We start from the raw sequence: 13,346 nt of genomic DNA, 5'->3' as shown, positions 1-13,346 counted from the left end.
TTCTAAAACATTTGAACTTTAAGATTTCCAATTGAATTTCACAAATATTTAAATCTATTATACGCTAGGCACTTTACTCACAACCAGGGATACAAAGAAATTACCTCCTCCCCACTTCTTCCCCGCCCCCCCCCCCGCCTTCAAGAAACTGATACAACCTTCTTTTATAGTTACTATTGTGCATTATATACCTATTCTATTCCATGATCCGCTATTCTATTTCTTTACCATATAGTTTTGATAATTATCCATTTATAATACTGTTTAAGATCTGTTACTGCTAAGCTCTTTCCTTTAAAATTCCTCCCACTAATTTCTTTTATGTTCTTGACCTTTTGTTCTTCCAAATAAATTTTGTTATTAATTTTTTCTGGTTCAATAAAGTAATTTTTTGGTAGTTTAATTGGGATGGCACTGAATAGGTAGATCAGATTTGGTAAAATCATCATTTTTATTATATGGCTTGACCTACCAATGAATAATGAATATTTCTCCAATTATTTTAATCTGATTTTATTTGTATAAACATGCTTTATGTATTTTATATATAATGTGTATCATGTATATGTATATGTAATTATGTATAATGAATATACATTATTATATATAATTACATTCATGTAATTCTTACATTTATCTTAGAAGGATATGTTTCCCAGGTATTTTATATTGTCTATGGTCATTTTAAATAAAACATATTGACCAATATTTTTTTCAAGGTTTTGTAGGTGATATGTAGAAAGGTTGATGATTTATATAAGATAGTTTTATATCCTGCTATCTTGCTAGAATTGTTGCACAGTCCTTCCTTAAATCTAATTCACTTGCTAGTCATGGTGTCACCTCAATGGTCATTCTGATTCCTTTAATTTCTTTTTCTTCTCTTATCCTATTGTTAGCATTTCTAGTCTTGAGGTCCTTTCTTGAACTAAACAGCCAGGCATTCCAACTTTATTACAGAGAACACAACTCCGTTGTTGGCCACATTGTGTGAATGCCAAATGTGTGCTTGCCAGAAAGATTATTTTATGAAGAACTCACACAGGGCAAGTGTTCCCAAAGTGCTCAAAAAATGTGATATAAGGACACTCTCAAGGTCTCTCTTAAGAACTTTAATCATAGCAGCTTTTACAAATGGGAGACACCGGCACGGTTCCTCTCAGCATGGCGTGCCTTCATCAGAGAAGATGCTGTGCTCTGTGAGCAAAGCAGAATTGAATTAGCTCAGAAGAAACCTGAGATGTGCAGTTAGAAAAGCAACTCCAAATGTTCATAGGGACTGTTTGTGTCTGATCTGTGGCAGATCATTCCAAACTCACATTGGTTTAATTTGCCACAATCAGACACATTGTAATTCGACTCTAACATAGTGATATCATTTTGGTCCTCTTTGAGAAATAGGGACAATAATCAACCAATCAACCGAGTAACAATAGTGATAACAGGCATCCCTCTTTCACTTCTGATCTTACTGGGAAGGTTTCTAACTTATCCTCATTATGGATAATATTTTGTTAATGGTTTTAGGTGGATACTTCTGATCATTTTAAGGAAAATTCCATTCATATCTATGTTTCAAGTATTTTTTATGTTGTATTTTGTCAAAAGCTTTTTCTGCACCTATTGACTAAACTATATGATTTTAGTTGCTTCTGCTATTGATAATCACCAGTTTTCCTAATGTTGAACCTGCCATGCATTCTTGGTATAAATCCCATCTGGTCACATTGTGTAATTTTTGTGATACATTGCTGTAGTTTCTGAGCTAGCATTTTGTTTAGAACTTTTGCATTTAAGTTAAATTGGTCTATAATTTTCTTTCTCTGTTTTTGCACTTCTCAGTTTAGGTAACTTATTTATTTCATTTAAGGAGTCTGGTAGGATTTTTTCTTTGCCTATTATTCCAAATAGCTTGCTTAATACTGAAATTAGTTGAATTTATTTGTAAATCCATCTGATCCTGATACTTTTTTCTTAGAAAGCCCATTTATGGCTTTTTCAATTTCTTTTTTTTTTCTAAAATAGGTATATATAACTATTCTATGTCCTTTTCTGTTAATCTGAACAATTTATGTTGATCAAATTAATAGCTATTTGACCTTGAGTAAATAACTTACTAAATTCTAGATCTGCAGAGGCTGGACTGGCCAATGTCCCAGATTCCTTTCAGTTGTAAATCTGTGATCTTGTGGTTCTTGAGGTTCTTAGGCTTCCTTCAAAGGAAAGCTTGGATGCCACCTGCTATGGGAGATTCTATAGGATTTATCTCACTCCCTCTCACCTGACACTGCTTTGTACTTACCGATCTAGCAATAGCTATTATCCTCCCTACCCAAGAGAAGATGTTTTTTGAGGGCCAGGTCCAAGTACTTTTTGTCTTTATATTCCCAGCACTTGGCAGGGATTCTGTAACATAATAGGGAATTTTAAATACATGTTCACTGATGAGAATCTAGTCCAATTCATTTTACAGCTGAATAAACTGGGATCCTGAGAGGGCAGGTAATTTTGCCCAAGGTCACACAGGCAGTGAGTGGTGCAGTTGGAGTTTCCAAACTCCCTGTACCTCTGGTTTTGTCAGTATAGGGAGACCGCCTTTTAAAATAATAAGAATGACAATAATGACAATGATTTTTTATAAATCTAAAAATCATTCCATCAAACCCCTTTTGATTCTTTACCTCCTTGTGTAACCCTAAGGTTTTGAAAAGGCACAATTGTGATGAGGAAAGAGAGGACTCTGAATATAGGGGTATAAGCCCCATCTGACTTGTGTGGGAGTTAGATGCCTCTGTCATTTGTCTTTACTTAGGGATGTTCCCATTGGCCAGCCCCCTACCCAGATAAAGAGGCTATTGGCTAAACTGCCAGGTTCCAGGGGGAGAGAGCATTGGGTGATAAACACCCTTATTGCTTCTGCCTTCCTTACACTGCAGGAAATTAACTTCTGATTCTAGTGGGGGAAAAAAATAAAAGATTGAATCAACTTGGTCTTGAAAAATTAGGGCATTAAATTAGCCTGTGAAAAGTGTCCAGGCCTGAGAATTTGGAGACCTGAGTTTAGCTTTTCCCTTTCTTTATTTGGCTTCGCCACTTTGGGTAGCTTATTCAGCCTGTGAACAACCAGATGATCTGTTCCAGATCTAGAAATATTAATGGCCAACAAGTTTTTGAGGAGACAGGTCCTCCCTTGAGCTAGGATTTCTGACTGCATCCCCAAAGCTGCTATTTCTAGCGAGGGTGGCTAATGAATGCTTGTTCAGCCACCCTCAACAGAAACGTGAACATTCCTGCTTCCTTAATGGTGTCAGGGGAAAAAATGGAGCAGAAGGGTGGGCCAGCCCTTTCATCAACTTTCTTTGGGGGGGGGGAGAATTGAGAGTTGCCTCTAAAGAAGTGCTGAAGCTACTGGTTTTGAGCTGATTCAGATCTCCCCTGACATCTTCCCAGGATAAACTCCCTGCTTCCTACTCCCTTGTATTTAACTCGTGGGTGGTGTTAAGCAGCTGTTCTATTCCACCCTAGAGGTGGCTGGAGACCTGATTGCTCGGTATAGGTTTTTACAGCTGTGTCAGAGGCTTTGGGGATGATGAGAATTATTAAGAGTGCTAGGCAACCTGGGCTTTTGAATGTTGGATGGGGAACAGGTCCTAGAATACAGAATACCAGGAGGTTGTTCTGACTGGCTGCCAGTGAGGCTGAGGCTGGTAAATCTCTGGGAATTGGGTGTTCTGAGTTGTGGAGAACCATGGATGAATTAAATCTAGCGTTAAATGGTAAGCCCCTCAGGTTGCCCAAGGAAAGGAGGACCAGTCCAGGGTGGAAATGAAGAAAGGCAAAATTCCCATGCTGATAAGTACTGGCATAAGTCTGTGAATGGCTCCCTGTACTTCTGGTTTAGTCAATATAGCGGGGCTGCCTTTAAAAATAAAAAGAACAGTGAAAATAAGGAGCCTTAAAAATAGAGACTGTTAGATTGAGGAGAGAATTAGAACATAAAATGTCTATTTTGTGGAAAGGTTTGTAGAACAGAGAATGTCAAAGGTAAAAGAGACTTTAGAACATGGAATAACATTGTTGAGTGGGACCTTAGAATAGGGGATTTTAGAACTGGGAGGGATCTTAGATCATGGACCATGAGAGCTGAAAATGACTTGGGAACAGGAAATGTCAGAGTTGGGAAAAGCTTTAGAACAAGGGGTGTCAGAGCTGGAGGGGGCCTTAGAACAAGGCATGTCAGGGCTGGGAAAGGCCTTTGAACAGGGGATGTCAGGGCTGGGAAGAACTTTAAAACAGAATATTAGAAACACGGAATTCAAGGGCTAGAAGGGGCCTTGGAAAAAAAAATTTAGAACTGGGAGGGATTTTGGAATCAAATAATGTTTTGACCAAATGGGATTTTAGGAGGGAATAATAATAGTTTCTATTGACAGAGCACTTAAAAATATATGAAACATGTTCTTTGTAATATTCTGAAAAGGAGGCACTGCAGTACTGACCCAGGATGGGAGGGGTTTTGGCTGTCATTTAGTCTGCGGGTTCTTAACCTGCTTTTATGTCATTAACTTCTTTGGCGCAGTCTGGTGAGGCCTTCAGAACAATGTCTCTAATGTACAAAATATATAGCTTACAAAGGAAGCCAATTCTACTAAAATGTATTTATTAGAGTATTTTTCAAAAACAAGTACATGGATCCCAGTTGAAAAACTCCCAAAGTTCAACTCTCTCATTTTACAGAGACTAAAACAAAGACACATGGGAGGGGGGTCTTTGAGTCAGAATTCGAATGTGGGCCCTCTGACTTTAATTTCATTTTACTCAACACTCAAGATGCAGATGCTGAGAGGAATGGAGGAGACCATGGGACAGTTCCAATTGGCATCGGCCAGTGGAATGGGGAGGGGAGGCAATGGGGGTGGGGAAGAGAGGGATCCAAGCCTTAATGTAAAATTTGCAGTGGATTTACCTTGGGCGGCATGACGAAGTGCTCCCATTTGTGCAACATCACCTTTTCCTTATTGATTTTTTTTAATGTACTTTTGCTGCCTCCAGGGTCCCTAAAGTGAAAAACAACTTAATGAATTTTAGTTTCCAGAGTCCTGTTTTTATTACAACAAGTTCTTTTCTAAAATGCAATAAATAGGGAATAAAAGATGGCGATTTCTGGGCTAACATGGATCTTGGCTCATGAGGAAAAGGTTTGGGTCAAATTTGGAAAGGCCAAGTGATGTCAGCTGGATGGATGTTATCTGTGACAACAGCTGTTAGGTGGGGTCTTGGCTTGGTGTGGCCTTAGGTGCACTTAGCTTTTGGCTAAGGGATAGGAACAAACTTGACCCACAAGGCAGACCGCAGCTGGCACCACTCTTTGGGTAAAATGGGGAATGTCCCTTGTTTTTGCAGTGTTGTGAAGAGAAGTGAGAAAATATTTCTGAGTAATACATAGTAATTAACAATAGATTATAATAATCTATGTATATATAATTATATATTTATAAAAAAATTATTAAATAATAAATAAATGCTGGTTCTTTCCTCTCCTCCCCTTGTGAGGATCAAATGAGATAATTTGTATAAAAGTTCCTTGCCAACTTTAAAGCACAAATGCTGGTGTATTATACTACTATTTGTTATATACTACTATTTTATTTTATTATTATTATTGCAGTATACATAAAATAACATCATCGTTGTTGTTATGTGGTGGTGGTAATAGTAGTAGTAGTGATTGTTGTAGTAGTAGTAATCGTACCAGCAATAATTGTAGTAGTAGTAGTAGTAGTAGTAGTAGTAGTAGCAGTAATTATAGTAGTAGTAGTGTGATAGTGGTGGTGATAGTAGTAGTAGTAGTAGTAATTGTAGTAGTAGTTGTAGTAGTAGTAGTATGATGGTAGTGGTGATGATAGTAGTAGTAGTAGTAGTAATTGTAGTAGTAGTAGTACCAGCAATAATTGTAGTAGTAGTACTAGTTATAGTAGTAGTAATAATAGTAGTAGCAGTAGCAGTAATAACAAGAGTAGTTATTGTAGTAATAGTAATAGTAGTAGTAAGTAGCAGCAGTAGTAGTAGTAATAGTAGTAATTATTAAATTTTACTCATAGTAAGAAACAGGCCTGATTCTAAGAGCTGACAATGAAATCTACTTTCCTCCTCTTGTAAGTGAGAGAATAAACAAAACACCTACTATGTTCCAGGCACTGTGCTAAGCACTTTACAAACATTTCATCTGAACTCCATATGACTGTCGGGGAATTTGGATGTGGAATGAGACTTATTTGTTTATCGTGTTGGTTGATTTGCTTAATGTGATTGCCTTTTTTTTTTTTAAATAAAAGGGTGGGGTCAATAGTTAGGGGGTACAGTCAAGGACAAAAACAAAAGGTATTAGTGAACTCTTAACAAGAAATCTAATTCATCCGTTGAAAAAGAGAGACATAGCCTATAATCAACAATGAATATTGGCCTAGATTTCTTGATTATATGTTCTATAAAGGGTAATGTAGGGAGATCCATAGGAATAGGTTTATGGGTAATGTGCACGTTTAGGGACTGGGTACTTTTCTTGGGGGGGGGTGGGGATTGTTTGAAGTTCCTGGCTGGCATGAGGGTCCTGGGACAAGGCTGGAAATTAAGAGAACCTCTCAGAGAGGGAAGTTGGAGCTCCTGAAGATCGTTAGGGTCCTACAGAAATTGTAAGGAGCTGTCCTGGAGTTAGGATGGGAGATGTAATACCAAACACTTTGATATTGATATAGAGCCCAGTCTGTCTGTTTTTTGACTTGCTCCCTGGTGGACCTTAATACCCTAGAGAGTGATTAATCCTAGGTTAATCAGTGGATAGAGTGCTGGGATCATTTCCTGCTGGTCATCTACCCTGAGTCAAGGCCTGGCAAAGCCATGATGGGGAAACGGAAGCAGGAGACAGAACCTGCTTCTTCCATTTGGGAAGAGAAAAGGTTAAGTCAGGAAGGCTCATCTTTCTGAGTTCAAATCTGGACTCAGACACTTTAATAGTTTGTGACCCTGGGCAAATCTACCATCTTTGTCTCAGTTTCCTCTTCTGTAAAATCAGTTGAAGAAGGAAATGGCAAACACCACTCTAGTATCCATGCCAACAAAACCCCAAATGGGGTCACAGAGTTAGATATAACAGAAATCATTTGACTAAACAATAACAGTTTCTGAATCGAAATCCTCTACTCATTCTAGTGTGAAATGAAATGATTATGATGAAAGTAGTAAAATGGTAGAAATAGTAGATAAGCTGGGAGGAATATAATACCTAGAATGTCAGAGCGGGGAGGGGTCTGGGGGATGTTAGAGCTGAGAGGGATCTTAAAACAGAGAATGGCAGGGCTTGGAGGGGCCTTCAAACAGGGAATGGCAGAGCAGAAAGGGGCCTTACAAATGATTCACTCAACTCCATTTTATTGAAGAGGGAAACAAGCTCAGAACAGGTAATAGAGCCAATTCATCTTTGAGTGAAGAAGTTACCAAAATGCTCTTTGTAATATTTTATTTTCTGATTACACAATAAAAAGCTTTTTGCATAATTAATGGTGTAATTCATTTAATTTTTGTTATGCTTCACTGCTCCCTTGAGTAAACAAATTAAGGAAATATTAAAAATACTGTGGAAAAAGCATCACCATCAATATTTGGGTTATGCAAACAGTATTTAAGCCGGCAGCTTTTTTGATGTCTGACACTCTGATTAACAAGGAGATCCTTCGCTACCTCCCCCCTTCCTTGCCCGCCTTCCTTCTGATCCTACAAGGCTTTCCGAGTTCTTTCTCCCAGATGCAGCCCCTGCTGCTTCTGCCCGAAGACTCCTTGAAGTTCAAAAGCCCCTTTCCCCCTTTAAAAATGAAATATGTGGCTTAGGCAGGCTTTTAAACCTTAAGTATTCCAAACTTAATAAGAAAGTTTCTTCTGGTTCTGGCCTGAGAATTTATGGCTCCAGGATGGATCATTTCCTGCTGGTCATCTGGCCCCAGCTAAGACCTGGCAAAGCCATGTTGGGGAAAATGAAGCAAGAGATAGAACCTGGTCCTCCCATTTTGGGAAGATGAAAAGTTAAAAAAACCAAAGTCTTATATATGCATTTATTAAGCACCTACTATGTTCTAGGTATTTCCTTCACTATAGACCTAGAAGGTCAGTGGTGAATGAGTAGTTATTCCCATTTTACAGGGGGAGGAAACCCATGCTCAATTAGGTCAAATGTTGTGTTGGGGAGCTCAGGAGTCTGTAAGGTCTTTCCCTCAAAACACTAGATAAAAGTTAGTTATGATCTGACACAGCCTCCAAGTATTAAGAGAAGAGGGCAATGGGGCCTTGAGAGCTGTCCAAGGTCACATTGCTGGCCTGGCCTGTAAGCAGCAGAGCTGGATCTGGAGAAGAGGCTTTGAGGGAGATGGAGAGCAAGATTTGGCTCCCAGATCCCTGGCTGTCCAGCGGGAAGGTTCTCCCTACTTCCTTTTGCCTCAGAATCTAGAACAAGGAATTTCAGGGCTGGGAGGGGCCTTGGAACAGAGATTATCAAAGGTGGGAGGGATCTTAGAACAGGGGATGTCAGGGTTTGGGAAGGTCTTAGTACTAGGGATGCCGTAGGTGTAAAGGATCTTGGAATATAGAATGTCAGAGTCTAAACAAATTCAAAGAGGTTCCCCTGTGAAAGTCAGTGGAAAGGATAAGATAAGTGGAAGGGTCATTATCTACTTCAGGGGAGGAAGAACCCATCCCATTAAAATTTTGGCTCCCCAAGATCATCTGAAATCATGTGACACAGTCCTATTTTCACTCTTCAAAATGGAACTGTCAACAAGATCCTAATTAACAATTTTGTTAACTTTCTCTGACTCTCAAGAACATTAGTCCCTATTTGGTCATTACCACCTGAAGTTCACTGACAAGGACCTGCTCTTAAGAATCCATAGCTACCTGGTCAATGTTGGGGAGAGAGCCCGGAATCCCCAAAGTCAATAGTAGAATGATGCATGAGCTCTCCATCATTTTGCCTGATAGAAACGAAGTCACCAGTTTCTGATATTACCTGGGAATTCATTATTGTTCCACTCAGCGATGAATGCTGTGACTGTTAGTGCAGTGCTTATTTCTCATCAAGGATTTAATAACATATGTGTCCGTTTGACCGTGAAAAATCATGTCTCCACAGCACCTGGGAGGTGGCAAGGGGAGGGGGTAGAGAACTGCTTTTTGCTCAGTGAATTTGACCTGCATCATATTTCCCGCTAGGAACACTCCCAGAATGAGATCTTAGGATACTACAAAGGGTCTTTGGTGTGTGAAACATTTCATTTTACAGATGAGGAAACTAAGGGCCAGAGACATAAGTGATTTGGTAAAGTCACACGGCTGGTAAAGAGTAGGAGTTTTTAGTTATTGGGGTTTAAAAATACTTTACTGATATATTCTGGAAAATACACTGTCATTTCCCAATAACCTCACTCTTCTACCTCCCAGAATTATCCTTTGCCACAAAGAAAAACAATTAAGAAAACAAATCAACACATACTTAACTGGGACTGACAGTGTATGTTGCATCACTCACCTATAATCCACCACCTCTTTCTTACTAGGGGGAGGGAAATATATTTTGCCACTAGTTATAGTCAAGACCAAGAAATCTTTAAACACCTTTGCTCTTCTTCAGTCATGTTCTATTTTTTGTGATCCCATTTGGGGCTTTCTTGGCAAATATACTGCAGGGGTTTGCCATTTCCTTCTCTAGCTCATTTTACAGATGAGGAAATTGAGGCAAACAGAGTTTTAAATAATTTTATATTGCTTAGGGTTCACAAGGCTGGTAAATATCTGAGACCAAATTTAGGACTCACAAGTCTTTCTGACTTCAGGTCCAGATTATGCTATCTAGTAGCATCATTATTTTTGATGATGATGATAACTATCTTGCAAGATTATTGTGAGGAGCAAATGAAATAGTATTTGTCAAACTTTTTGCAGACTTTCACCAGCTCTATAAATGCGTGCTGTTATTATTGTTCTTTCCCTTTACATTATTGGAGGCCCTGACTATTCTCCCCTAAATTCTTCCTGCTTTGCTCTGCATCTGTGCATCCAGGCTTTGCTGGACCCTTCCTATTTATCCTTTCTTGCCGATCTGCCTTCCCATTCATATACCACCATTTATTTAGCTGGGCTCTGATTGACGGGCATCCACTTTCTTTGCTACCACAAAAAGTACTGCTATGAATATTTCTTCTCTTGAACCACTCTTTCTGCCTACTAGAAGGATTTCTGGATCAAGGGAAGGATCATGGGATATTTTTGAAGGTTTCTCTATTTTTTTTCTACCAACAGTGACCTTCTCTGCAATGTCTTTTTTTGGTCTAGAGTGATCATGATGGCTGCCTTTGGCTTCATTTCTCTAGACTGGTTTGCAAACATCAAGTGGATTTGCTGGAGAAACATTAAACTCTTGTCATGGTGAGGGGCAATTATATTGCTAAATGTCCTTGAAAAATGCTCATTGTCTTTTACGTTCCTTGTCTTCTCCCTTCTGGTGGTATGGATGTGATTTTGGTTACTCAAGGCTATGCTTGCAGAGCATGCTTTTCACCCCCAAAGATCAAGTTGGAAAAGCCTTGATCACAACCCTATGCTGGAATAAATACTAGATTTGCATCTCTGTTCAAATTCTAATTTTTGATGACTTAATATTGATGTCTAGTATCTAAGATTTTTAATGGGTCAGTTAGTTTTGGGTCTCAGTTTCCTGTACTTAATGAGAGTTGACCTCTAGAGATGAATGAAATAATATTTGTAAAGCATTTAGCTCAGTGACCAACACATATTTGTTATTCAGTCATGACTTGACTCTATGATTTCATTTGAAATTTTCTTGGCAGAGACTTTGGAATACTTTGCCATTTCCTTTTCCAGCTCATTTTATAAGGTGAGGAAACTGAGACAATTGAAATTAAGTGACTTGCACAGGGTCACCAAGCTAGTAAGTATTGGAGGCTAGATTTGAACTTCTGAAAATCAGTCATCTGGACTGAATTGAATTATCCAAAAGAAGTCAAAATTAGGGAATCTACCTCAAACGTTCATATTTGTGTCCCATCTGTAACAGAGCATTCTGAGCTCGGATTGGTCTGATCAGCCACAGTTGGACACAACTGTAACTCAACTCTCACATTTTGGTCTTCTTCATTAATGAAGAACAACTACCAACCAACCAACCAACCAACCAACCAACCATGTACCAAAGAGAATGAGAAATGCTAGTTAGAAACATATTCTCTGCCCTCAAGGAGCTTATGTTCTAGTGGCAGAGACTACACACACTGAGAGGTGTTGACTAAGGCAAAATGCTCTAGTCTGAAAGGTAAGAAAGATGTGGGTTCCCATTCACTTAACTGCCTCTGATTTAGGATGAGTCAGAGGCTTCAGAGGACTCTATGATCCAGCTCTATGATCCTGAATTCCTTCTGCCCTCTTTGCTGGGTGAGAAGGCATTAAAATGAAAATTTCATTGCTTTTTTTTGTTACATCACTCTTCTTTCCAAATCTATTCCACCTCTACCTAGTAAGTCATTTCTTGTAACAAAGATCACAAAAGAGGGAATAAAAAAGCAGTTTGACAAAAACAACCAAATACCAGATTCTGAGTCTAGATCCCCACCTCTTAAGAGGCATTTTTGAGCCTTTACATATGCATCAAGCATAACTACTACTGTAAAGGGCTGAAACTCTTAAAAGATGTACTTGAATCAGACAAGCAGAGCACTTAAGGTGTAATAATTACCTATTGGACAATAACTCTATTAGCATATGTTTGGAATTTCTCTTCTCTCAGTTAATGCTGGCTCAATGGTTGGGGTTAAGAGAATTGTAGGGAAGGATTTAGGGGGTGGAGTGGGAGAGGTAAGAGAACTTTACTTGGCTGCAGGAGGAAGAGGAGAATCTAGAATCAAGGAGGGATCCTTGGCAAAACTCCTGGAAGTTTTGTCCCTCTTCTTCATTTCTCCCTCTAAAGACCAAGGAGTTTTGCTTATCCTGACTCCAGCTGTTCTTGAGGCCTCAAGAGAGCTAGCCCAGACTTTGCATACCACCAACCAAAATTTTACTATCATTAATAATTAGACTTAGCATTTACACGAGGTGTCCTAAAATTCTAGATCCATCTTCTCATTTTGAAATGTAAGAAAGCCTGGAGAATCATAGAATCAGGAGTTTTAATGGCTTAAGACACTGTACTAAGACTTTTGACACACTTTGCATTGGTTTGGGCTCTAAGGTCTACAGAGTATTTTCCAAGGGTTTTCTCATTTGATCCTCACACCAACCAGAGGATTAGGTGTTATTAACGTCCCCATTTTACACATGAGGAAACTGAGGCTGAGGAAGAACAAGCCTTGCCCAGGGTCACTCGGCTAGTTAGTACCTGGAGTAGAGTTCCATTTCTGGTCTTTGTGACTTTTTTAATTGAACTTCAATTTAAAAACAAAAAATGGAGAGGGGATCCCTAACTCCTGGTGGGAATCAAGGGAGAGTCTTCCAGAGTTCTTTTGTTTCTGGGCTTCTGCTCTATAAAGATCTGTATGTGACCAAGCCCTTGATGGAAATCTCTTCTCACACATTGTGGCAGGCCATCAGTATTCTCGGGTGTGTGCCCTACAGCTGTTAATGAGTTTCTGTCATGCACCATGCACATTTCTCAAACCGACTACTAGGGGAGGGAAAGGACGTTTTTCTTCTTCCTCCACGCTTCTTTCACTCCACATCCCCATTTCCTTTCTTTTTTGATGAGGGATTCCATCTAAGGTTTTGGAAGTCTATGGAAGTTTACTCTTCCCACCACACTCAGAGGATAATATAGCCTTTTAAAGTGATCTATAGTATTAAAAACTAATAAGCAATAAACATTCATTAATCCACCCTATGTGGGTGTTGAGGATTCAAACATTCAATAAATACAGACATTCCCTGATCTCAAGGAGTTTACAATTTAATCGGGGAGGATAATGTGAGTTATTGTTATGATTATGATTATTATATGAGTTAAAAAAACCTAGAAATTACTGAAAGCATATGAATTGAAATCAAGGTTGAGAAGCAGTTCAATTTGATTCAATCCATTAAGAAAATAATTAGAAAAACATGGAATTATCAGTTCTATAGAATTCATTTAACCATCATCTCTTCCCTTTTCCTCTCCATGCAACAAAGGCAGGGAGGAAAATGTTTTTTCATTCATTCAATCAATCAATCAATATTTCTTAAGTACGATTTTGTGCCAAGCATGTGCTAAGTTCTAGAAATACAAGAAAAAAAAGATAATTCCTGTCCTCAAGAAG

At 38.8% G+C, this 13,346-nt stretch overlaps 1 protein-coding gene across 3 annotated transcripts in view; it reads right to left on the bottom strand.

The window, feature by feature from the left end:
* CCDC60 (coiled-coil domain containing 60) overlaps window positions 1–13,346 on the bottom strand; it is a 198,531-nt gene that overhangs the window by 35,132 nt on the left and 150,053 nt on the right. For all 3 annotated transcript variants that reach the window (XM_051972899.1, XM_051972898.1, XM_051972900.1), the window contains exon 7: window positions 4,967–5,057. In XM_051972899.1, the coding sequence (XP_051828859.1) occupies window positions 4,967–5,057 (91 nt within the window). The remainder of the gene's footprint in view (window positions 1–4,966; window positions 5,058–13,346) is intronic.

This window comes from Antechinus flavipes, chromosome 1 (assembly GCF_016432865.1).
Source record: "Antechinus flavipes isolate AdamAnt ecotype Samford, QLD, Australia chromosome 1, AdamAnt_v2, whole genome shotgun sequence".
In the NCBI taxonomy this organism is placed as follows: domain Eukaryota; kingdom Metazoa; phylum Chordata; class Mammalia; order Dasyuromorphia; family Dasyuridae; genus Antechinus; species Antechinus flavipes.
The sequence above is the reverse complement of the archived record's forward strand: the minus strand, read 5'-3'. Positions and strand labels throughout refer to the sequence as shown.